Here is a 25694-nt window from a genome sequence, read left to right as displayed (position 1 = left end):
AAGTCCTGAGCCACAATTCTGCATAATCACTTTCCTCCTGACTAAAAGGTTCCTTTGAATTAACATATATATTCAAGGCCTGGCAAATCCAGTCTTCAAAAGATCCAAAACCAGGCCAAAAGACAAGTGGTCTTAAAGGTTCCTTCGGCCATTCAACCATACAATATTGAACCAATTTTAATTTACTTTTTCCTTTTCTGGGGCCCCTTTTATTCCAACTTCTAATCATTATTCCTAATGGACTTTCTGATGGTATGTCTGGTAATTTGCTCCCTTTCTTCTGGTCCTGGGTCCTCGAATTTGTCTGATCCATCTAGGAATTTTACTGTGGCAATTCCTACAGCCCTTGGTTACCGGTAAGAGTCTTGCAGGAGGTTTAGGACCTATCACCCACCCACGAATTCTATAGGAATCACTTTGGTCCTTCACCGGCCAAGTCCCTCGCGGGAGATTGGAACCGCAGTTAGAAGACCTCCACAATCACTTCGGAACCAGGTTCCGTCTCAGTCACACTCTTACACACACAGGCAACCGAATCCCACCCAACCAAATGGTATACAGCCTAAATATTTACGACTCCGTCGTCTTCGTTTGGATCTTCGCGCGCAGAATTACGGGCAAAACAAACTGCTGCAGCTGGCAAAGGAGTTTATAAAAATTAAATTCTATGCTTGTCCCTACTCGGGTTCAGGATGGCGTTAGCCCTGACCCAACCTGACCAGGAGCCACCAAATGGTGGGGCGCCGCTCCTAGATCAAGTCAGAATTCAGGAACCAAGACCATCCCGGACGAGCCCCCAATTGTGATAATTAATTTAGCCTTAAACGGAATTCCAATTAAAGTTTACAATTTATTGAATAGAGATAAGCAAGCAGCGCTGGATGCATGGGGGATTCTTCCACCTAACGTGCATCCCGTCATACAAAATTACAGGGTTTATATTCAGTTACTTAATTAATAACAATTAGTAAAAACACGCCTAAGTTTACACTCATTGGTCAGTGATAAGCATCCCACTGGCCGTTGGTCAGCCGTAGTTAAATTAGCCACGCTTGCCATGTAGATTAGCCCGCATGCTCTTTACGGGTGTGGGGGGGCAAGTCTTTTTGGTCCTGAATTGGGTCGGTGGTCGCAATCTCCCCCTGCCGGAATTACCTTTCCCCCAGTTTCCATGCTTCAGCGCCTTCTGAGCCAAGAAGTTCCCTGTTATCACTACTGGCTGATTTGTGGTCTTCCCTTATCTTGGCGCTCTCCTTTGTAGCAGGATGTTTCCACTGTTAGTCCTTGAAGTTCTACTGAATTGTATCCTTTTAGGAGGCTTCTTGTCAATGAAAGCATTCACTGCTAATGCCCTCTTGTCTGGCCTAAGCGTTATTTATTATCTTGTTAAAATTCTCAGGTGTTAGTTTCTACTCCTAACTAAAATTCTTTCTTAACAATTAACTTAACAAATCGCCAATCAACATTCCAACCATTAAGACAGTTAACAAGTCAATTGAACGGCCCTTGGTTACACAAGCAACAAAATCCAACGCTACAATGGACTGCTAAAGACTACACAGAGAGCAATGGGGGGGTGGGACATTTAAACACTGGGATACACATTTAGCAAAAGCCACGTGGTCAGTCAACACGAGGGGATCTGCCAATTGAGCTGGCCCTGCCCAGTCTGAACCCTTATATACCATGGAAGGGGATAAAGTCCCTGTAGTGCATGTGAAAAATATGCTAAGGAAAAGTCTGGGTTCTTCCTGTCTTGGGCAAAGGCAAACCCATTCACGGAGTTGCTTTTGCTCGAGGACCTGGGTGTACTTGGTGGGTGATGCGTGAGGATGGAGGAATCCGATGTGTGCCTCAAGGGGACTTGTTTTTGGGTGAAAATAGCCAGTGAACTGAATGGTATGATGTTAATTGCTGTATAATATGCTATGTCTTCTTTTCTGTGGTCACTAAATGCCATATCAATGGTATCATAATTTGTATCTCCAAAATTAATGAAGAATGAACTTTGATTAAACCGGACAAAGTGCAGCAGTGATGGAATAAGGACTGACTGCAGCATGCAACAATCTGATGCCACGCACACTATCTTTCCTGCCCTGAAAGATGGTTACTATAGATGGAGTCCAAAGTCACTAAATGAACTCAGTGCACATTTAGTTGTTATTTGTGGATATTTTACAGACATTTTACAGGGGTGGTCCATAGCCTAAGGGAATGATAAACAATATCATATGGTATTTTATCAAAGGATGGGAAGGCAGGTGGTGGTTATTGAATTGTATTGGATAGCATGGGACCTGACCTGAGCATAATGTAAATGGTATGGAAGACGGGGTTGGATACCATCATGATTTTAGTTGTGATAGAGTTCATTTTCTTCACTGTAGCTGGCATAGTGCTGTGCTTTGGACTTAATATGAAAATAACGTTGATAACGTACCAATGTTTTAGTTGTTGCTAAGTAGTGCTTATACTAGTCATTGACTTCTCCAGCTTCCTATGCTCTGCTGGGTGCACGAGAAGCCGGGAGGGGAGGGGGCACAGCCAAGAGAGCTGATCCAAACTGACCAAAGGGATATTCCATATCATATGGCATCATGCCCAGTATGTTAACTGGGGGGAGTTGGCCAGTGGGGGCAGCGATCATGGCTTGGGGACTGGCAGCATTGGTCAGCAGGTGGCGAGCAGTTGCATCACTTGTTTCTTTTTTTCCCCAGGATTTAATTTCTCTCTCATTATTTTCCTTTTCATTATATTAACATTATTATTATAATAAAAATTATATTTTCCATTATTACTATTACAATTTTATTTTCATTATTAAACTGTTCTTATCTCAACCCCTGAGTTTTCTTGCTTTTGCTCTTCTGATTCTCTCCCCCATCCCACTGGGGTGGGGGGAGTGATCAAGGAGCTGTGTGGTGCTTAGTTGCTGACTGGGGCTAAACCACGACATTATTTACATTTTCATTTTTTAATTTCCTCAGAGTCTTACACACCTTATGGTAGACTCTACTTAATTCATATTGTTAGTATATATGAACAGTTGTAAGAAAGAACACATGATTTTGAAAACATGACAACAGGTGCTGGAGAGGACATCACACATGAAAGTAGAAGATGGAGAGTGATGTACCCTTCTACCTGCTTAATAGACTATTATGACTTTCCTTGAAGATTTCACAGCATTCCCAGATAGCTAATGTAGTATGGAGGTGGGAAAGGCAGGGGAGATGTGGGAATTTTGAAATATTTTACAAATCCAGAAAAACTAGAACTTAATATGTCCATCAAATTGTGTGCTATCACTCTGGGGGCTATTGAAGTCTATGTTAAAGACAGGCTTTCTAATACTGGAATTGGAGGCAAGCTGGTCTGGGGTTGTAAAAAAAAGGATGGTAGTTAAAAGCATTGGATGAATAAAAGTCACAACAACAGAATATAAAATGCAATATATTGATGCCTTGAAATGATTAAATATTAGGTTCTTATAAGCAAGGGAAGTATCCTATTGTTTTTATTTGTTCTAAGTATCTTTTATTTCATAAAAAGTTACTAGTGTCTAGTATACTTTTATCCCCCACATTTTAATTTCCAGCTGAAGGTGGAGAGGATACTTCTCTCCTCATGTAAATTATTATATTTTTCCCCTTTCCCTATGAACCAAAGACATCTCTTCTAGGAAGAGAATGCAAAGCTATAATAATGTGCATTATTGACTAAAACCAAAGGTAGCAAAAGCAAATAAAACGTGCAGAATGTAAAAAGATAAATATCTGCCCTACAGGACAAATAAGAAGAGAAGGCTCTGTTCCTCGCGGCAGTTTGGTGTGGAAGACCGTCCGCTCTCCTCCTTTCTCATCCCATTTTCAAAGGGCTGCGGGCCTAGCAGGGGCTGCCTTCGAGCGCCGGCCTTGGTCGGAGGCAGCATCCCGGGAGCTCCCTATTCCACCAACTGCCCATTCCTGGCGCGCAGCGGCGCAGAAGAAGAGCGGGGGAGGGAGTGGGAGAGACAGTCCGCCATATTTCTGCCTCACCACGCCCACGGAGCCAAACCACTGAAAAGCCCGGCGAGCTAGGCTCATAGTGTGCATGCCTCAGTCTTTGCCTACCTTCTCTTCGGTGGTACTCTTTCTACCCGTCCTCTCTTTTTCTTACTGTCAGGGCAGGAACGAGCTGCGACAGTAGTTCTCCCCGTGAGAGGGGCGAGCGACTGTGCCTGGAAGGAAGGTCCACCGTAAGGAAGTTCTCCCGCCAGGCGCACGCTTAAGATTGCTGGGCGGCAGCGAGCTTCCCCGCTTTCGGAGGAGCCGAACTCGTGTGTGTGTGTGGCGGGAGTGGGTGGGGGAGGGAAGGGATTAGTAGCCATCAGCATTTCCGTGGGGGGTGGTTACTTCAGAGGGCGGTGGGGGTGTAGTTTGTGAGGGATATTGGAGGCGGCGGCGGCAGCGAAAAAGAAGAAGATAGCGGTGAGGGAAGGAGGGAGAGGGGTGCCTGTGCCGAGCAGCTCGGTTCGTCTAGATAGCACTGCCGCTGTCGCGGCTGCTATGGTGAATGTTTACATGTTGTTTGGCGCATAATTTAGAGGCGAGGAGTTTTAAACAGTGACTATTAGAGGCAGGGAACGGGGGATTTGTGCTGCCGGGGGCCCCTTCTCTTTCTCCTTGCCCGCAGTTCCCTGCAGTGCTCGGGTGGGGACTCCCGGGGCTGGTGCTCTGGTGGGGGGGTGGGCGTGTGTGCGCGCGCGTTTTTAGGGTGGGGGTTGTGTCTGAACCAGTCAGGAAGAATGACTTTGGAGTCCATCATGGCGTGCTGCCTGAGCGAGGAAGCCAAGGAAGCCCGGCGGATCAACGACGAGATCGAGCGGCAGCTGCGCCGGGACAAGCGGGACGCCCGTCGGGAGCTGAAGCTGCTACTGCTGGGTGAGTGCGGGCCGCCGTCGGTACACACGCTTTAAGTGCCCCTGGGGGTGCAGCCCAGACATCGCCGCCCCAGGCTCCCTCTAGTTGGCCCCACCGGTGCGTTATGTGGCGCGATCGGTTCGGTTTCCCCCAGGCGCTCGCCACCTTCTCCGCGGGGCGGCCGCGGTGTTGGTGACCCGCTCGCCGTTCATCCTCCGTCGCGTTCTGTGTGTGCGCCCGCGTACAGGCTTCGCCGAGGCGCTTGTAGCTGGGTCAATACCCGTGGTTCCTATAGGTGGGTTTGATATGGTAGGGAACCCGATCTTCCAAAATGGAGAGGGAGAGGAAGAGGATGTCTGGTGAGTGAGGGGGTTTTGGGGGAATATCGGCGATGATGGGTGTAGGAGAGTGATGATAAGGAAGCAGATTAATAAAAGAGCTTGCGGGGAGGGGTGGGGTTTGCTTTGCAGACTGATGGTGACAGGCTTTAATTGTTCGGTGAGCCTTGAAAAGGTTGTTGGGTCACCGGTTGCATTTTTTTAAAATTGTGATTTTTATTTAATGAGGCAAACTGGGATAAGGGGTTTATGCCCAGATTGTAGAGTAATTTTTTTTTTTAAAGCAAAAGGAGAAAGAAACCATAAAGACCCAGATGCACCTATGAAGCTGAAGAGTAACCTTAAGTACGCTGGAGGATAACAGGTTCTTTAATACCTTTGGAATCCACACACTGTTCAGTATCATTTCTCTTTTAATTAAGAGGTGGTTGTTTTGGAGCCACAAGTGTGCAAAGGCAATGATTGTTTAATAGGAATTTGGCTCGTGTTAAAACAAACCTTTTGAATTAAAATACATTTGTCTATATCTGATGTACTCTACACTACATTGTGTAGTTCTTGTGGTAATACAGCTTCTGCCTTAGACTAGCAGGCCTTGAAATAGGTCTGCACCAGTGTTTGGTGTGTGGATGAATGGGAATGTTTCATGTGGATGTGTGGTGTTTATGCCAAAGACTTTTTGTCTTGGGTCATGTACGTGAAAGTAATGATTTACATTGGGGGAATAAACTGCCCTTTCAATAAGGTAAGGAGAGTTGGAAGGAAGTCAGAATTTATTTTAATGCTTGCTTACGAATGTGTTATTTCCTACTTTAAATAATACAGTTGGTCTTCTGTATATGGAGAAAGGTATTGGGATCCTTAACTGATGTGGAAAAAAGAGGGATGGAGACAGATAAGATGCTACCAGTAATAACATTGTCTCATTTTGGCCTAATTTTTGGTTGATGGAAGTGTGTGCTGTGGCTATTTCAAGATCCAAAACCAAGAAAAAATAGAGGACAGATAGCTTGAATTTGTGTAATTTTATGGATGTTTGATTACTTAACTGTATACATTTGCTACAGGAGGGGTAGTTGACATTTGTCTTGTTACTCAGGTCCAAATTGTTTCTGCATTTCCTGTTTTTCTTGCAGTAATGCTAGAAGTTTCTCCCAAGTTTTTAAAAATGCATGAAACTTATTGAATGATACCAACATATACCACCCAGAGAAGGAATTCAGAGATTTGGTTTTATAATCAGTAGTGCAGAAACTGTATTGTTTTATAAGATCCACCCACTAGTAACGGTACCTGTATAACTATGTAATGGTAGATTAGGGCCTAATTGTGGCATTACTTTAGACCAAATGAAATAAGGTGATTTCAGAGCAAATAGATAAGAAGCCATCACTGAAAAGCTTTGGAGAAAACTCACTGATTGCCCGCATGAATGTTTTCTGCATGTATCGGTATAAACCATGCTTCTGAAGATATAAGCGTGATGTACGAGAAACTGAGGGGTAAACCTTCTGCTTCATACTTAATAGCATATCTGTAGTTGAGTAGAAACCTGTATAGAAATCGTTATTGTGTACACATTTTTAATATTGTACTTTGTCAGCCTCAGTTATATATTTGTTTGCAAGTGTTTGTGCATGTGCAGTTGTTTAACAGTTAATGATCTCGTCTTGTAAAATGCAGTATAGCAATGAACCACTGTTGAAGTCACGGGGTTGGATAGAGATTCAAGTTTCAGTTTTTTTTAAAAAATAAAGCTCCCCGCAAAATAACTTTCTAAAATTTTATTTTAATTAGTGGGTTTCTCTTGGGTATCTGACAGGACTTCTTTCAGTCACTCTCACTGCATCCCCAGCATAGTCATTTGTTCAGTTCTTAAGTTTCTATTTATGTCATGTGTATGGTTGAGATGGACAAAAGAACTTAAATAGTAAAATAATAATTAAAATGGTGAGACTGGGAACATAAATGTTTGAAATTGCTTCAAGTCATCCATTTTTTAATTGACTTGACCTCTACTGTACCATTACATATCTTTGTCCCTCAAAACTTAAAGTAGCAGTATTGTTTAACTTTATTTTATGTAAACATTAAGCAAGCTTTTTTTCAAAAGTGCCAACTTCACTCCCACTTTGAAAAGTGTTCTTGGACTTTGGAAGCCTAAGTGGATTAAAGGCTTTTGAACATGGGACAAAGGTATATCCTTCTGATCATAAGGAGAGAACACAGCTTAAGCAGAGCTCTGTTAATTGACCATTGTTGCAAGTGAAAAGTAAAAGGTAATAACTCAAAAGGTTTTAAGGAACAAATGAGCATATGTATGCTGCATTTTCTTTCTTACTTAAAAGTTAGATCTACATAGAAATGCACATATGTAGCAAATATAAAGAAAAAATTCTGGCTCAGAAAAGAGGATTTCTTTTTTCCCCTCCTTAACTTTTAGAAGTTATAGCGCTTCCTTGCAAAGTGAAATATTTCCTTCCTAACCATGTAGCTTACTGTTACGGTGTGATACACACTATGCTGTGTACACCCTTCTTGTTTATTAGAAATGATATCTCTTTACTTTTCATGGGATCAAAGAGTTTAAAATGTTGAAAAGTAATTTCTAGAAAACTTTTTTTGCATGATAAGATTATTTTAAATATTAGTTAAAAAATAAACCCTCTCCATGTGTTGTGGTTTAGCCCCAGTCAGCAACTAAATACCACACAGCTGCTCGCTCACTCCCCCCACCCCTGTGGGATGGGGGAGAGAATTGGAAGAGCAAAAGCAAGAAAACTAATGGGTTGAGATAAGAACAGTATAATAATTAAAATAAAATTGTAATAGTAATATAACGAAAAAGAAAATAATGAGAGGGTGAGATGAAACCTTGGGAGGAGGAAAAAAAATAAATCCAAACAAGTGATGTAACCACTCACCACCCACTGCCGCTGGTCTCTGAGCCACAATGGCTCAGATAGCCACAGCCAGCTCCCCCCAATTAATATACTAGGCATGACATTACATGATATGGAATATCCCTTTGGCCAGTTTGAATCCGCTCTCTTAGCTGTGCCCCCTCCCCTCCTGGCTTCTTGTGCACCCGGCAGAGCATGGGAAGCTGGAAAAGTCCTTGACTAGTACAAGCACTACCTAGCAACAACTAAAATTTCTGTGTGTTATCAACATTATTTTCATACTAAGTCCAAAGCACAGCACTGTGCCAGCTGCAATGAAGAAAATTAACTCTATCCCAGCTAAAACCATGACACTATGATTAAACATTAAAATACCATCATTGTCCTGATCTAATCTATTCTAAAAATTAAGCAAAGTATCTTTTTTTATTATTATAAGTCTAAAAAGTGAGAACTCTAACATATTCACTGAAGTGCATTACAAAGACATAGTAATAGTACAGCTAGCACAACTTGGCTGTAATGCTTAAGGTACTTTGGAATGAATTCAGTCTTCCACTGAATTAGGTTTTCATCTCCTGTATTTTTCAAATTCTTCTGGATGTCATTACTACTGAACACTTTGTAAAACCTTATGATTGTTCATCAGAGCATAAAGTTAATATCCAGCTGTTATTTGCTGTTGTAAAAACATTTAGTTACAGTACCAAAAAAGGTGTTTTGAGTGTTTTATATTGATGTATATCAAACAATGTACAGTATTCTGTATGCTTGTTTTAAGCATGTATGTACATATTTATCGTTTAGTAAGAGCCATGTGCTCTAGCTTTCTCTATATATATAACTTTGACTGTCATCAGTGGAAGTTTTGCCTGGTCTCAGACAGCAATGTTTGGGCCTAGATGTTACTGTAGCCATAAACCTTCACTACTGGACATGCTATGCCTGTACACTGTATATACTTATGTTATGCATTATTTCCTCATCAGGAAATGTCTTCAGTATCTAGGAAAATAATTAGCAATATCTTGCTAGCTACATCTATATATCTATAAGCTTTGGCAAAATCAAGTACTGGGAAGAGTGTAGGGATGCTGCCCGGTTGTGTAGGGATGGGGTCAGGAGGGCCAAAGTGCAGCTGGAGCAGAATTTAGCAAGGGAAACAAAGAATAACAGAGCTTCTACAGGTATGTCAACCAGAAAAGGAAAGTTAAAGAAAGCATACCCCTCTGATGAACAAGAATGGTGACCTATTATCAACAGATGAGGAGAAGGCTGAGGTACTCACAACTCTTTTGCTTCAGTCTTCACTTATAACTAATTTCCTCACCCCTCCTGAGTTGATGGACTGCAGGATGCAGACTGGAGGGTGGGGTGGGGGTGTGGGGGGATAAAGCCCCTCCCACTGTAAGGGAAGATCAGGTTTGTGACTGCCTGAGAAACCTAAATATACACAAGTCTGTGGGACCTGATGAGATGCATCCCAGGGTCCTGAGAGAATGGGCTGATGTAGTTGCCAAGCCACTCTCCATGATATTTGAGAAGTCATGGTGGTCAGGTGAAGTCCCTGGGGACTGGGAGAAGGGAAACATTGTGCCCATCTTTAAAAAGGGTAGAAAGGAGGACCCAGGGAACTACTGACCTGTCAGCCTCATCTCTGTGCCTGGGAAGATCATGGAACAGATCTTCCTAGAAGCTATGCTAAGGCATATGGAGGACAGGGAGGTGATTCGAGGCAGCCAGCGTGGTTTCACCAAGGGCAAGGCCTGCCTGACCAACCTAGTTGCCTTCTATGATGGAGTGACTACATCAGTGGACAAGGGAAGAGCTATGGATGTCATCTATCTGGACTTCTGTAAGGCCTTTGATATGGTCCCCCACAGCATCCTTCTCTCTAAACTGGAGAGGTATGGATTTGATGGGTGGACTGTTTGGTGGATAAGGAATTGGTTGGATGGTTGCATCCAGAGGGTAGTGGTCAATGGCTTGATGTCCAGATGGAGACTGTTGACAAGTGGCATCCCTCAGGGGTCCATACTGGGACCAATACTGTTCAATATCTTCATCAGTGACCTAGACAGTGGGATCAAGTGCACCCTCATCAAGTTTGCAGATGACACCAAGCTGGGTGGTGCAGTTGACAGGCCAGAAGGATGGATTGTTATCCAAAGAGACTTAGACAAGCTGGAGAGGTGGGCCTGTGAGAACCTCATGAGGTTCAACAAAGCCAAGTGCAAGGTCCTGCACCTGGGTCTGGGCAATCACTGATATCAGTACAGGCTGGGGGGTGAAGGGATTGAGAGCAGCCCTGCAGAGAAGGACTTGGGGTATTGGTGGATGAAAAGCTGGATATGAGCCAATAATGTGTGCTCGCAGCCCAGAAAGCCAACCATATCCTGGGCTGCATCAAAAGAAGCATGGCCAGCAGGTTGAGGGAGGTGATTCTGCCCCTCTACTCTGCTCTGGTGAAGACCCCACCTGGAGTACTGCATACAGCTCTAGAGCCCTCAGCACAGGAAAGATATGGGCCTGTTGGAGTGGGTCCAGAGGGCCACAAAAATGGTCAGAGGGATGGAACACCTCTCCTATGAGGAAAGGCTGAGAGAGCTGGGGTTGTTTAGCCTGGAGAAGAGAAGGCTGTGGGGAGACCTTATTGCAGCCTTCCAGTACTTGAAGGGGGACTATAGGAAGGATGGGGGCAATCTCTTTAGCAAGGCATGTTGTGACAGGAGAAGGGGTAATGGTTTTAAACTAAAGGAGGGTAGATTTAGACTGGATATAAGGAAGAAATTTTTTACAATAAGGGTGGTGAAACACTGGAACAGGTTGCCCAGAGAGGTTGTGGAGGCCCCATCCCTGGAAACATTTAAGGTCAGGTTGGATAGGGCTCTGAGCAATGTGATCTAGCTGAGAATGTCCCTGTTAACTGCGGGGGGTGTGTGTGTTGGACTAGATGACTTCTAAAGGTCCCTTCCAACCTAAACCATTCTGTGATTCTATGATCAAGTACATTTCAAAAAATTGAAATTTTTTTGTTTGTTTTGATCTTCCTTCTTTAGAAGTGATCTACTATAGTTAATGAAAATTAGCTTAGAACCTCAATAGTCAAAGAATGCTGACATAATTTTTCTCATATGTCAGAAAGCCAAGGGGCCCCAAATTTGTACTACCTATTAAAAACAATATTGAATTTGTACAGGAGGGAAATGTATATGCTGAACAGAGGAATCTCTCGAAGGGACTTTTGAGTATATATTGTAATGTTAAGAAATAATTCTTTAGCTACTTCAAATAACTTTTGTTGGTGTATAAAGGCAATGGCAATTTCATAAGGGACAGCGTTTCTTTTGAAGTAATATGACAATCTCTGCAAAATTAACCCCAGGAAGGTATGAAAATAGCATTGTAAGGTAGATGTGTGTTTCTTACAGTGCTGAATGGAATAACGCTCAGGAAAGAAGGGTTCTCATACTTGAACAAGACTAGGAACAGTTGTTCCTACAGTTTTATTAGCAACAGCTGTTGCTAATAAAAGAATGGAAAGTTTTTCAACTATCACCTTTAATTTGCTCTACTTATTTAAAAAGCCTGGCTAGCAAGAATCAAGAGCAAGAAAGCAATATCAAAACTGAGGAAGGACTTGGATGTAGGAAATACTATGAAACCATGTATACGGTATTCTTAAGATCAAAGTAGTAAGTGCGCAACAGGCTTTAAGTATTGCGTTAACCCTATGCAAAGAAATGAGATATGTCAGTACTGAAGGGCATGAGTCTAAGTGATACTACAGTTTGGAAAGTTTGAAAAGTTACTGGGGAAGTTCCAGGAACAACATAAATGTGGGTGTGTGGTTCCCCCCCCCCCCCCCCCCCCCCCCCAGCTAAATTTAAGGATAGACACTTTCAGTTGGAAGGGACCTACAATGATCATCTAGTCCAACTGCCTGACCAATTCAGGGCTATTCAAAAGTTAAAGTATATTATTAAGGGCATTGTCCAAATGCCTCTTAAACACTGACAGGCATTGATCACCTCTCTAGAAAGCCTGTTCCAGTGTTTGACCGCCCTCTTGGTGAAGAAGTGCTTCCTAATGTCAAGTCTGAACCTCCCCTGACACAGCTTTGAACCATTCCCACACAAGTATAAATTTAAGATTAAATCTTACATGTTCTGAAAGCACATTGCTTCCCCAAAGAATAATGTTGATATAGAGAATAAAGGTGATTGTTGACAGATTTTTGTTCTTTGTGGTTTTTGAAAATACATATTGCTTGGAATAATCAAGCTATTTAATTTGCATACTATGTTTAATGTTTAGAGCTGGGTCAGTACTATAGAGCTTTGTCATGGAACTCCTGTGTGGATGCAGTTGCTAACAGAAAAATGCTACTGTTTTGTTTATGTGTTTGAGAAGGTGATGTGACTATGCCAGAAACAAACAAAATCCATCAGTCAAACAGAAGATTCCTCTTCTGTTGGTCCATTCAAGGAGAAACATCCAACAAGCTACTGTTAGGAACTACATGGTTTAGAAAAGCCCCACAGTTGGTTCAACTCATCTTTCTGTGGAGAGGAGGTGATATCTAATATGTGTATAGGTTGAATAAAGCAGTGGGGCATCAAAAAGTCTATAAAAATGGAAACCCTTAGTGAATCAGTGAAGTGAAAAGACAGGTTTACTGCATCTGGCTCAGACTGAGTTAATTCTCCTCATAGCAGCCCATATGGTGCTGTGTTTTAGACGGGTGTGTTTTCAAACTCTGTTTTGGTCACCAATGTTTTAGCTACTGCTGAACAGTGCTTGCACAGCATCAAGGCCTTCTGTGTTTTTCATTCTGCTGCCCCAGGGAGTAAGCTGAGGGTGGGAAGAGGTTGTGAGGGGACATAGCCAGGACAGCTGATCTGAATTGACCAAAGGGAGGGGGAGGGGGGGAGAGTTTTGCCAAAGTACCCATTTCTTGGGGACTGGCTGGGCATCAGTCTGCTGGTGGTGAGTGATTTCCATCTGTCCTTCCTTCCCTGATTAAACTGTCTTTATCTCAGCCTACTAGTTTTGGTTTTTTTTTTCTTGCTTTTTCCCTCCCTCTGGGGGAGAGAATCAGAAGGGTGTGACTGAGTCAACCCACCCCAATAGGAGAGGCTTTATCACTGTTGTCTTCATGCAACTGAGCTGTGTATTGGTGCTTTCATCTCAGAACTTGGCTATTCATGAATTAGGCTGACCTCTGTAGTGGAAGAAGCATCTGTTAAGAATGGCACTAGACTAGGGTTTTTCTTGGAGCAAATAATTGGACTGAATGTCTTCCCAAGGTCCTGCTGTCACCGAAATTGGGAATAAAACTCCTTAAACACCAATGTAGTATTAAGAAGCAGGCATTCTTTATTACAGTGCCAGATGCATGGGGGATAATTCCTCCTAGCATGCATCCTGCAAGTCGAGATAGACAAAGCTTATATTGCTCAGTTATATACATATATATACACATAAAAATCTGTCTTATTCCCCAACTTCAAGGTAGCCAGGGCTTCTGTTGGGGAGACTTGATTCATGCCCTGGTCCCTGTCACTCTGAAGCTTGACCCAAAGCAAGCAGCTCTTCCACCTTGGGATTTTCCTGTTTTCTTGGAAAACACTTCAGAGGGCATTCCCTCTCCCAATGCCCCTTTTGTTTACAAAAATGCACTGATCCATATTCAGAGGTTTACTCTCCCCAGGTCTAAAGGGACGTCCTCCTTCTTCCTCCCATAGGAGGGTGATCTAACCTATACCCATCATTTTGCCTTTAGCTCTTTCATTTGCTTTCCACTACTGCTGCAGCTAGCAATTGAGCCGTGTGATTTTCTTTCTTAACTTGATCCTTTTCCTGTCGCTGCTTCTCCTCCTCCCTATTAATATATACCTTCCACACCACCTCTAACAACTTATGCTTTTGCAGTTTTCTCCTAATACCAGGATTCGACTGCCCCAAAGTCACCAAATACATCCATTTCCTAGCCACATCACATAGTCATTCAAAGAAAGCTGACGGAGTTTCATCTTTCCCTTGTACCACCTGATAAAATTTTGACAAGTTTTTTGGTTTTAGAATCGCATTTCTTACACCGAACAATATCAACCTCTGATATTCAGTTAACAGTAACCTTTGTGCCTAATTGTTAGGGTCCCAATTCGGGGGGTTGGTGGTAAGAATGATCCTCCAGTCTTCCTGCCTCTGTGTTCTGAGCATGAACCTCTCTGCTTCTTCCCTAGCTTTAACCACAGCAGCCTCCTGCTCCTCATATGTCAACAATATATTCAGCACCACCTGTATATCCTTCCACTCTGGATCATGATTCTCCACAATAGTTTCCAATGCCTTTGCCACCTTTTCCAGGTCTTCCCTATAAGTTCCAGCCATCTCTTTCCAAGCCCTTAAGTCTACTACCAAGGAGGGTACTTTAACCCACGCCAGTTCTCCTGTCAGACCCACAGCCTGCCTTAAGGGTGCTTGAAGCACCACTCCCTTCTCCTAGTTCATCCTGCTACTGGACTGAAATTCTCCCCTTCACTTTCAGCATCACTGTTCACATCCCTCTTACCCACTTGTCCTGCTTCCCTGTTTCCACCCTGGTTATTACCTCCCCATAGATTTCCCTGTCTCAGAGCCACTAATAATCCTACATCATATTCCTCTTCCACTGACTCCTTGTATTTTTACACCTTTTACAAATACTACATGCAGAGTGTGCTGGTTTTGGCTGAGAAGGGGTTAATTCTCATCACTGTGGGGGTCGGCTACCTTTCCAGCTTCCTGCGCTCTGCGGGGGGGGGAGCTGGGAGGGGCAGGACCATGGTGGGGGAGGCTGACCTCGACTGGCCAATGGCAGGTTCATTCCATACCATGTGACACCATGACCAATATATTGAGGGGGGGCAGGTTGCAGCTCGGCGTGGCGTCGGGTCTGCGAGCGGCTGTGGCGCGTGTGGTTTGTTTCAGCTGTTCGTTCCCCCCATCCCCGGGGCTTTGCGCCTCTCGTTGTTCTCCTTTACATTGCATTTCTGTTGTTTCTTTTAATTTTAATTATTAAACTGTTCTTATCCCAACCCACGAGCGTTACCTTTCTGATTCTCTCCCCCATCTACCGGTGGGGGAGGGAGCGAGCGACTGTGTGGGGTTGAGCTGCCGGCTAAACCACGACAGTCTTTTTGGCGCCCAACGTGGGGCTCAAGGATTGGAGATAACAACAGCTGCTCGTCACAGCACCATGTTGTCCTTTTTGCAGTTGGTGTTAAAGATGAGTGTTGGTTTGTTGAGTCTGCTGTGATTAGTAACGTTTTGCCTACAAGATTTGTTATACAAACACTCATTTTCAGCTTCATCTGGTATTTGGGGTTTTGGCTGGAACCCTTACTGTACTTTGGATACCACCTTGTTGAGGCAATTAGCAATTATACCTCCTCCTCTGAGAGATTTTATATGGAGGAAATACAGAATAGTACCTTTGCAACTTTGTTCTATGATGTCTGTGCCTTTGTTACAACAACCTTTTTGTATCTTGAACATCCGTGGGTGGTTAAGGTGCACTTATTGTTAGTTTTTGGGCATGTTGTTTTGGTTTTGACTAAGCAACTTAAGAATATCACCGAGAAATCTGCCCCGAGGCTTGATAGTTAGGAGTGGCAGGGCATGTGGGATAGCAGGGGCAAATACCTAGGGCAGTGGGCACCCCCAGTGTTTTGGAGTTTCACCCCTGAACAAGTGCAGAATCCTAAAAAACTAGTAGAATATTTGGAGGAAGCATGTTGTTACACTGGGAACTCCAGAGAGACACAGATAACTGCAACATGCTGGGGCCTGGCCCATGCATACTGAGCCCTGCTCAACAGTATTCAGTGCCCCCAGGGGGAAGAGAAAGTCTCTGTATTGTAATGCAAATTGACTGGCACTGTAGACACTCCAGCCCTGACTATAGGCACTGCAGCCACTCAAACCCCCACAACAAGTACTGGAGCTGGCTCAGAAAATAAACTCGTACCAGTATCAGTTGCCCCCATACACAAGACGAAATACTGGAAGCGGACATCAACTCGTTTAGAACGGGATGATGAAGAACCAGGGCCATCATGGGGAGAGGAGGAAGAAGTCATAAATGAAATAGCGACCACCCGATCCCTCTCCTTGAGTGAGTTGCGAGGTATGCGAAAAGATTTCAGACACTGTTCAGGTGAGCACATGGTCACCTGGCTGCTCCCATGCTGGGATAATGGGGCCAGTAGCCTGGAACTAGAGGGAAAAGAAGCCAAACAATTGGGATCCCTTTCTGGGGAAGGGGGTGTTGACAAAGTAATAGGGAAAAGAACACAAGCCCTTAGCCTCTGGAGGCGATTCCTGTCAAGAGTGAAGGAAAGGTATCCCTTTAAAGAAGATGTTACATATCGCCCAGGAAAATGGACAACTATGGAGAAAGGCATCCAGTATCTAAGGGAATTAGCTGTGCTTGAGGTGATTTATGGTGACCTGGACGATCAACGGTCATCCCAAGATCCAGATGAAGCTGAGTGCACACGACCCATGTGGTGGAAGTTTGTACGGAGCGCACCATCTTTGCATGCAAACTCATTGGCAGTAATGTCCTGGAAAGGGGACGAGGCACCAACAGTGGCAGAGGTGATTGATAGACTCCGGGATTACGAAACAAATATCTTTTCCTCGCTAGTCTCTGCTGTGGAGAAACTATCCCGAGGGGTCCGGCAACTCAAAGAAGATATGTCCTACTCCCCACCTTGACAGAGTAGTGTCTCAGCTGTTAGGAATAAGTATCCTTTGGCTCAAAGGGGAGGATACACACCACGGGCCACCCTGTGGTTCTACCTGCGTGACCACGGAGAGAACATGATGAGGTGGGATGGCAAGCCTACCTTAACCCTAGAGGCATGGGTACGTTAACTGCAAGGAAGAACAGTCACTCAGGGAGGCTCTTCCAGGAAAGCTGCTGCTCCAGTTTCCAGCGAGCAAGTCCCCAGACAGAGGAGTAGAAGCACAGATTTTATTTCTAAGTGTAATAGAGGGACTCCTGATTCACATTTACAGGAAGTGAGTTGTGACTGCCATGATCAGGACTAGAGGGGCCCTGCCTCCAGCCGGGTGGAGGAAAGGGATAACCGGGCTTACTGGACTGTGTGGATCCAATGGCCTGGCATGTCCGACCCACAGGAGTATAAAGCTTTAGTGGACACCGGCGCACAGTGCACCCTAATGCCATCAAACTATATAGGGGCAGAACCCATCAGCATTGCTGGAGTGACAGGGGGATCCCAAGAGCTAACTGTATTGGAGGCTGAAGTGAGCCTAACCGGGAATGAGTGGCAAAAGCACCCTATTGTGACTGGCCCAGAGGCTCTGTGCATCCTTGGCATAGACTACCTCAGGAGAGGGTATTTCAAGGACCCAAAAGGGTACAGGTGGGTTTTTGGTGTAGCTGCCTAGGAGATGGAGGGAATATAACAGCTGTCTACCTTGCCCAGTCTCTTGAAGGACTCTTCTGTGGTGGGGTTGCTGAAGGTCAAAGAAAAACAGGTGCCGATCACCACCACAACAGTGCACCGGCGGCAATATCGCACCAACAGAGACTCTCTGATCCCCATCCTTGAGCTCATTCACCAACTGAGGAGCCAAGGAGTCATCAGTCAGACCCACTCACCCTTTAACAGTCCCATATGGCCAGTGTGGAAGTCTAATGGCGAGTGGAGACTAACAGTAGACTGTCATGGCCTGAATGAAGTCACTCCACCGTTGAGTGCTGCTGTGCCAGACATGCTAGAACTTCAATACGAACTGGAGTCCAAGGCAGCCAAGTGGTATGCCACAACTGATATCGCTAATGCATTCTTCTCAATCCCTCTGGCAGCAGAGTGCAGGCCACAGTTTGCTTTCACTTGGAGGAGCATCCAGTACACCTGGAATCGACTGCCCCAGGGGTGGAAACACAGTCCTACCATTTGCCATGGACTGATTCAGACTGTACTGGAAAAGGGAGAAGCTCCAGAACACCTTCAATACATTGATGACATCATTGTGTGGGGCAACGCAGCGGAAGAAGTTTTTGAGAAAGGAGAGAAAATAGTCCAAATCCTTCTGAAAGCTGGTTTTGCCATAAAACAAAGTAAGGTGAAGGGACCTGCACAAGAGATCCAGGTTTTAGGAATCATATGGCAAGATGGACATCGTCAGATCCCAATGAATGTGATCAACAAAATAGCAGCCATGTCTCCACCAACTAGCAAAAAGGAAACATAAGCTTTCTTGGCCGTTGTGGGTTTTCGGAGAATGCATATTCCAAATTATAATCTGATCGTAAGCCCTCTCTATCAAGTGACCCGGAAAAAGAATGATTTCAAATGGGGCCCTGAGCAACGACAAGCCTTTGAACAGATTAAACAGGAGTTAGTTCATGCAGTAGCTCTTGGGCCAGTTCGGGCAGGACAAGATGTAAAAAAATGTGCTCTACACTGCAGCTGGGGAGAATGGCCCTACCTGGAGCCTTTGGCAGAAAGCACCAGGGGAGACCCGAGGTCGACCCCTAGGGTTTTGGAGTCGGGGATACATAGGGTCCAAAGCCCGCTATACTCCAAATGAAAAATAGATATTGGCAGCATATGAAGGGGTCCGAGCTGCTTCAGAAGTGGTAGGTACTGAGGCACGGTTGGTCCTGGCACCCCGACTGCCAGTGCTGGGCTGGATGTTCAAAGGAAACGTCCCCTCTACACACCATGCAACTGATGCTACACGGAGTAAATGGGTTGCACTGATCACCCAGCGGGCTCGAGTAGGAAACCCCAGTCGCCCAGGAATCTTGGAAGTGATTATGGACTGGCCAGAAGGCAAAGATTTTGGATTATCACCAGAGGAGGAAGTGACATGTGCTGAAGAAGCCCCACTGTTTAACGAAGTGTCAGAAGATGAAAAGCAGTATGCCCTGTTCACTGATGGGTCCTGTCGCCTTGTGGAAAAGCACCGGAGATGGAAGGCTGCTGTATGGAGTCCTACACAACAAGTAGCAGAAACTGCTGAAGGAGAAGGTGAATCGAGCCAGTTTGCAGAGGTAAAGGCCATCCAGCTGGCCTTAGACATTGCTGAACGGGAAAAGTGTCCAGTGCTCTATCTCTATACTGACTCCTGATGGTGGCAAATGCCCTGTGGGACTGGCTAAGGCAGTGGAAGCAAAGCAACTGGCAGCGCAGAGGTAAAACCATCTGGGCTGCCACATTGTGGCAAGATATTGCTGCCCGGGTAGAGAGACTGGTTGTAAAGGTACGTCATGTGGATGCTCACATCCCCAAGAGTCGGGCCACTGAAGAACATCGAAACAACCAGCAGATAGATCAGGCTGCCAAGATTGAAGTGGCTGAGGTGGATCTGGACTGGCAGCATAAGGGTGAACTATTTCTAGCTCGATGGGCCCATGACACCTCAGGCCATCAAGGGAGAGATGCAACATACAGGTGGGCTCGTGATCGAGGGGTGGACTTGTCCATGGATGTTATTGCGCAGGTTATCCACGAATGTGACACATGTGCTGCAGTCAAGCAAGTGAAGTGTGTAAAGCCTCTGTGTTATGGGGGACGATGGCTGAAATATAAATATGGGGAGGCCTGGCAAATTGACTATATCACACTCCCACAAACCTGCCAAGGCAAGCATCATGTGCTTACAGTGGTAGAAGCAACCACCGGCTGGCTGGAAACATATCCTGTTCCCCACGCCACTGCCCAGAACACTATCCTGCATCTTGAAAAACAAGTCCTGTGGCAACATGGCACCCCAGAGAGAATTGAGTCAGACAATGGGACTCATTTCCAAAGTAACGTCATAGACAGCTGGGCCAAAGAGCATGGTACTGAGTGGGTGTATCACATCCCCTATCACGTACCAGCCCTGAGTCCCTGTAGTGCACACAAAAAGTATGCTGGGCAAAACAGTCTGGGTTCTTCCTGCCTCTGGCAAAGGCAAACTCATTCGTGGGATTGTTTTTGCTCGAGGACCTGGATGCACTTGGTGGGTGATGCGGGAGGATGGAGAAATCCGATGTGTGCCTCAAGGGGATTTGATTTTGGGCGAAAACAGTCAATGAACTGAATGGTACAATGTGAACTGCTATATAATATTGCTTGTCACCTCTGTGTTGTATCAATGATATCGGAGTACGAGCCTCCCAACCCATGGAACATAAAATATGAAACAAGCCGTGCAGCAGTAATGGAATGATGACTGACTCGGTATGCAGCAACCCAATGCCACACGGACCATCTCTCCCACCCTGAAAGACTGATACAGCGGACGGAGCCCAGAGTCATGGACTGGGTGAACTCAGTGGACATTTTAATGGACTTTTTACAGGGAAGGTGCATGAACTAAGGGAATGATGTCTGTGTATTATGTTAAAGGATGGGAAGGGGAGGGGTGGTGGTTGGTATGGTTGTATTGGATTGTATGGGTCCTGGGCATGGCGTAAATGGTATGGAATAAGGGGTGGAGGATGTACTGGTTTTGGCTGAGAAGGGGTTAATTGTCCTCACTGTGGGGGTTGGCTACCTTTCCAGCTTCCTGTGCTCTGCTGCGTGGTGTGGTGGTGGGGGCTGGGAGGGGCAGGGGCATGGTGGGGGCGGCTGACCCCGACTGGCCAATGGCATGTTCATTCCATACCATGTGACACCATGACCAGTGTATTGAGGGGGGGCAGTTGCAGCTTGGTGTGGCGTCGGGTTGGCGGGCGGCGAGCGAGCGGCTGGGTCTCGTGCGGTTTGTTTCGGCGGTTCGTTCCCCCTCTCCCCTCCCTTCCCCCCTCCCCCGGGGCTTTGCGCCTCTTGTTGTTCTCCTTTACATTGCATTTCTACTGTTGTTTCTTTTAATTTTAATTATTAAACTGTTCTTATCCCAACCCACGAGCGTTACCCTTCTGATTCTCTCCCCCATCTACCGGTGGGGGAGTGAGCGAGCGACTGTGCGGGGTTGAGCTGCCGGCTTAACCACGATACAGAGCAACATTGTTTAGGTGTTTGTCCTGAATTTATTTTAAAGCCAAAACATTTGCATCCTCAGTAATCAATCCATATTCTTTTCTATTTTTCCAGCCATTCCGCAACGTGAAAAACAAATCCACATATGGTGTCTCATCTCATTTTCCTTCTCTTTTACAAAACAACATTAACTATAATATAGTATTATTACTTTATTATGTTATAACATAATATATTATAATATAGTGTTATTATAGTATTTTATTTCAAAGTATGTGTTGGCCAGTAATGATTACAATACTCAGTTAACTGTTTCCTTGTTAGGGGATCACCCCCTCGCTTTTTCCAGTGCTTCAGTAAACACCCTAAAGGTGATTTCTTCAATATGACTCCTTTAGATGATTCCCCACTCGTATTAAATGAGATTTCCAAAACAACTGATTTGAGCATTCAAAAACAGATCTGTAGTTCTGATAATCAAGCCAAAATTCAGAGACTAGTCAAGACAGTTAACCAAACTGGCTATTTGAACCCCTTTCAGTGGGAATCTAACCCACTCTTTAAACTTCGGGGGCTCAAACCCCTTTCAAAACCGAAGAGGGGACTCAAACCCTCAACCAGAAAACATACTTTGCAAAATTCTTTCTCGTAATAATTGACCAAAACCGATATTACAAGCGCCAGTACTTAAAACCAAATTATAATTACAATTTCCAATTAAAGAAACTTTACCTTCCTGTGCAGGCAGACCTTTGGCTGGTACGTGAGGCGCTCATGCCAGCAAGTGCTTAATTCCTTTATCTCACTGGGACTCGAACCCAGACCCTTGGCTGGCACTCTGGGTGTCCCTGTAGTAACGTACAAACAAGCCTTCCCTAAGGTACCTTGATAGTCCAAGCCTGCGTAGCTTCTGCAGTGCCTTACAGGCAAGCAACCTTTACCTTTAATAGTCTTTTTAAATCCTTTAAGAAAAGAACGCCTTTACCTTCCCAGTGGCCTTGCTCAGAGCTCTTCCGTCCAGGGATTGAAGGTTCTCTCTGAGAATCCCTTGGTGCCAGCTGGAGGTCCTGTGGTCCCGCGGATCCATTGAGGTTCAAGAGCAGTGTCCCACCTGGGTCGCCAAAAACTGTCACTGAAATCAGGAATAAAACTCCTTAACACCAATGTAGTGTTAAAAAGCAGGCATTCTTTATTACAGTGCCGGATGCACAGGGGATAATTCCTCCTAGTGCGCCTCCTAGCATGCATACTGCAAGTTGCAATAGACAAAGCTTATATTGCTCAGTTATATACATATGCATTAGATTTCCTGGAACTACTTCTAATACTTGCATCTTAATTACCCATGTGTTTTAAGTCCCTTTGGAGCCCCTGAAGAGGTATCAGGTGGGCTCCGGTGGTCCCTGGTGGTTTGTTGAAGGGGTGTGTTTTGTGTCCTTTCCATGAACTCTGAGTCCTTCTTCCACATATGGTCATGAGTTGGCCCATTGAGTAATCTTGTCACAGTGTATTGCAAGGTGTGTTGGTTTCAACTGGTGTTCTGACTCTTATCTAGGTGGAGATGTCCTTAGTTCCTTTTGCCTTGGTTTTGACTGGCCCTTGCTGCTAGGTTGTTTGCATCCCTCCTGGACATTCTCCATCAGGCTTGCAAAGATGATTTCCTTGAGTGCATTCTTGCCTGAGGCCCCTTACAACACTGCCCTGATCTATGCCTTTTGTATTAGATCTAGGAAAATACCATGCTGGTTCTTATTGAAATGTTTTAGGATTTACCACAAGCTATCAAGAGTCTGTTACAGGAGGGTTTTTTGGGTTGGCTTTTTTCTTTTTTTTATACTTGAGGGAAACTGGAAAGGGCAGTCAGCATTTGAAGTATCATCTTTTCCTTTTTTAAAAATCATCTCTCTTTTACAGAGAGATCAGTGCATTTAGATCCTTAACTCTATTTGAAGTTAACTCAAAATAGAATTCTGATCTTGGGAAATGTCACCAAACGTGGGTCAGAAATTTTTCTGCATGGGTTTAGCCAACTTCAGTTTAAATTCTAGTGAAGAGCTAGAATTAGTTCAGAATTTAGAAATTAGCTATGATCTCAACCCAAAAAATCACCTTCTTGCTCATGGTTTTATAAATAGAGCAACTGTGTAAGGAAACGTGTTTAGGTACATTTTGAAATTTTCCATTAGAATAAATATTTTAGACATCAGTGTTTTTATTTATGGCACAGAACTTGCATTATTGCATAGTCCTGTTGATATGCCTGTCGTCGTACCCGAGCTGTATGCTCACTGGCTGCTAGTGCACCACTTACTGGCACTTGGCTAGTTCATTGTTCTACTAGGTGCAAAGTCAAACACCACATAATAAGCTTTGGCAAGAGTCCTTGTACTGAGTGAGAACATTTATGAAAGTTAAGGAAAGTTGCTCTTCTCCTTGTTCTACAAACACATCACAGGAGAGTTTTTCAACTCCGAAGTCTTTAATCTGAACGTTTAATTCTCTTGCTCATGTTAGAGAATGTTGGATAAGAATGCCTGAAACTATTTCAACCCATGTTTCTGGGTAAATGGGAGTCAGCCAGAAAGAACGTTTCCATAGCAGCAAATGCTAACTTATAAGGCCAGAAAAACTCAAATGCATAAAAGTTGGGAAAGATGCCATCATTCCTTGTACTTTTAGGAACCTATCAGGCTTGGGAAACTGAGGATCTAATATAGGACCCTTTTTCTTTTTTTTTTTTATTTTAACCCTGATAGTGCTTAGTAAATCCAGTATGTGTGCCACTTCATCTCAGACCAGGGCAATGTTAGCAACAGAAATTAAATGGTTATATTGGGTCTGGCTGGGATGGAGTTAATTTTCCTCATAGCAAACTGTATGGTGCTGTGTTTTGGATTTGTGACTAAAACAGTGTTGATAACACCAATATTTTGGCTGTTGTTGAGCAGTGCTTTCACAGTGTCAAGATTTTATCTTCCCCCTGCCCCCCAAGTGCATAACTGGGGGAAGGGTAGGAAGTTTGGAGGGGACACAGACAGGGGACAGCTGTTCCATAATATATGATGTGCTCAGCAATAAAAGGTCTGTGAAAAAAGGAGGAAGGGGGATAATGTTCATTGTTATGGCATTTGTCTTCCCAAATAACCATTGTACATGATGAGGCCCTGCTTTCCAGGAAGTGGCTGGACATCTGCCTGCTGATGGGAAGTAGTGAATTAATTCCTCTTTTTGCTTTGCTTGCATGTGTGGCTTTTGCTTCACCTATTAAACTGTCTTTATCTTTATCTGAAAGTTTTTAGCTTCTGCTCTTCTGATTCTTTTCCTCATCTCGCTGTGGGGGGAGCGAGCAGGTGACTGGGTCGGGGCTTAGCTGCTGGCCAGGGTCAACCCACCACAGAGCTGAAAACAAAGGAATGGCTTATGCATCTTCAGCAGGTTCTGAGGGGGAGGGAAGAGAGTAAATGTGAATGCCGGAGGGTAATCTTCTACTGCGGCAAGTGGTTGAACTTTTGGCCCACTATTTATAGGTGTTGAGCATTTACCTGCTCATTGGCTTTTAGAGAGTTGATGTGGATGTATGAATTCACTTGTATAAAAGCTTTTGTGATATATATGAACCTATAAGAGAAAAGACGACTACTTTTTTTTTTGTCTTCAAATACGAAATGTATGACCAAGGAGGTTGTAGCGAGGTGGGCGTTGGTCTCTTCTCCCAGGTCACTAGTGATAGAATGAGAGGAAACGGCTTTAAGCTGCATCAGGGGAGGTTTAGATTGGATATTAGGAAAAATTTATTTACTGACAGAGTAGGTCAGGCATTGGAACAGGCTGCCCAGAGAGGTGGTAGAGTCACCATCCCTGTTGTGGTTCAGCCTCAGCTGGCAACTGAACACCACGCAGCCGCTCGCTCACCCCCCCACCCCCCCCCGTGGGATGGGGAAGAGAATCGGACGAGCAAAAGAACTTGTGGGTTGAGATAAGCACAGTTTAATAACTACAATAGAATGATGATGATAAATGATTATGATAATAATGACAGTAATGTTAATATAATAAAAGGGAAAAGGAAGGAAAGGGAAAACAGGGAAAAAACGCGGGAACACGAACGATACAACTGCTCACCACCCGCCGACCGACGCTGCCCGTCCCCGAGCCGCGATTGCTCCCTCCCTCCCCTGGCCAGCCCCTCCCAGCTAGCATACTGGGCATGACGTTACATGATATGGAATATCCCTTTGGTCAGTTTGAATCCGCTCTCTTAGCTGTGCCCCCTCCCCTCCCAGCTTCTTGTGCACCCAGCAGAGCATGGGAAGCTAGACATGTCCTTGACTAGTATAAGCGCTGCCCAGCAACAGCCTAAACATCTGTGTGTTATCTCAACAGGTTTTTTTCCATGCTAATTTCAAAGCACAGCACTATACCAGCTAGAGTGAAGAAAATTAACTCTATCCCAGCTGAAACCATGACAGTATCCACCCCTTATTCCATATCATTGACATCATGCTCAGGTCCCATACTATTCAGTACAAATTCAATAATCCCTATCCATCTTCT

General features: G+C 44.6%; 1 protein-coding gene across 5 annotated transcripts in view; it reads left to right on the top strand.

The window, feature by feature from the left end:
* Nucleotides 1-3965: 3965 nt before the first annotated feature.
* Nucleotides 3966-25694, top strand: part of LOC135316367 (guanine nucleotide-binding protein G(q) subunit alpha) — a 190915-nt gene continuing 169186 nt past the window's right edge. Inside the window, exons 1-2 of one of the 5 annotated variants that reach the window (XM_064469585.1) lie at nt 3966-4240; nt 4781-4925. In XM_064469585.1, coding sequence (XP_064325655.1) covers nt 4790-4925 — 136 coding nt within the window. In that variant the 5' untranslated portion in view covers nt 3966-4240; nt 4781-4789. Of the gene's footprint in view, nt 4324-4441; nt 4554-4780; nt 4926-25694 lie in introns of those variants that run through there. The other 4 variants (XM_064469583.1, XM_064469584.1, XM_064469582.1 and 1 more) reach the window with 4 other exon arrangements.

This window comes from Phalacrocorax carbo, chromosome 19 (genome assembly GCF_963921805.1).
Source record: "Phalacrocorax carbo chromosome 19, bPhaCar2.1, whole genome shotgun sequence".
NCBI classification, from domain to species: domain Eukaryota; kingdom Metazoa; phylum Chordata; class Aves; order Suliformes; family Phalacrocoracidae; genus Phalacrocorax; species Phalacrocorax carbo.
This window is presented reverse-complemented; position numbering and strand designations above follow the sequence as displayed.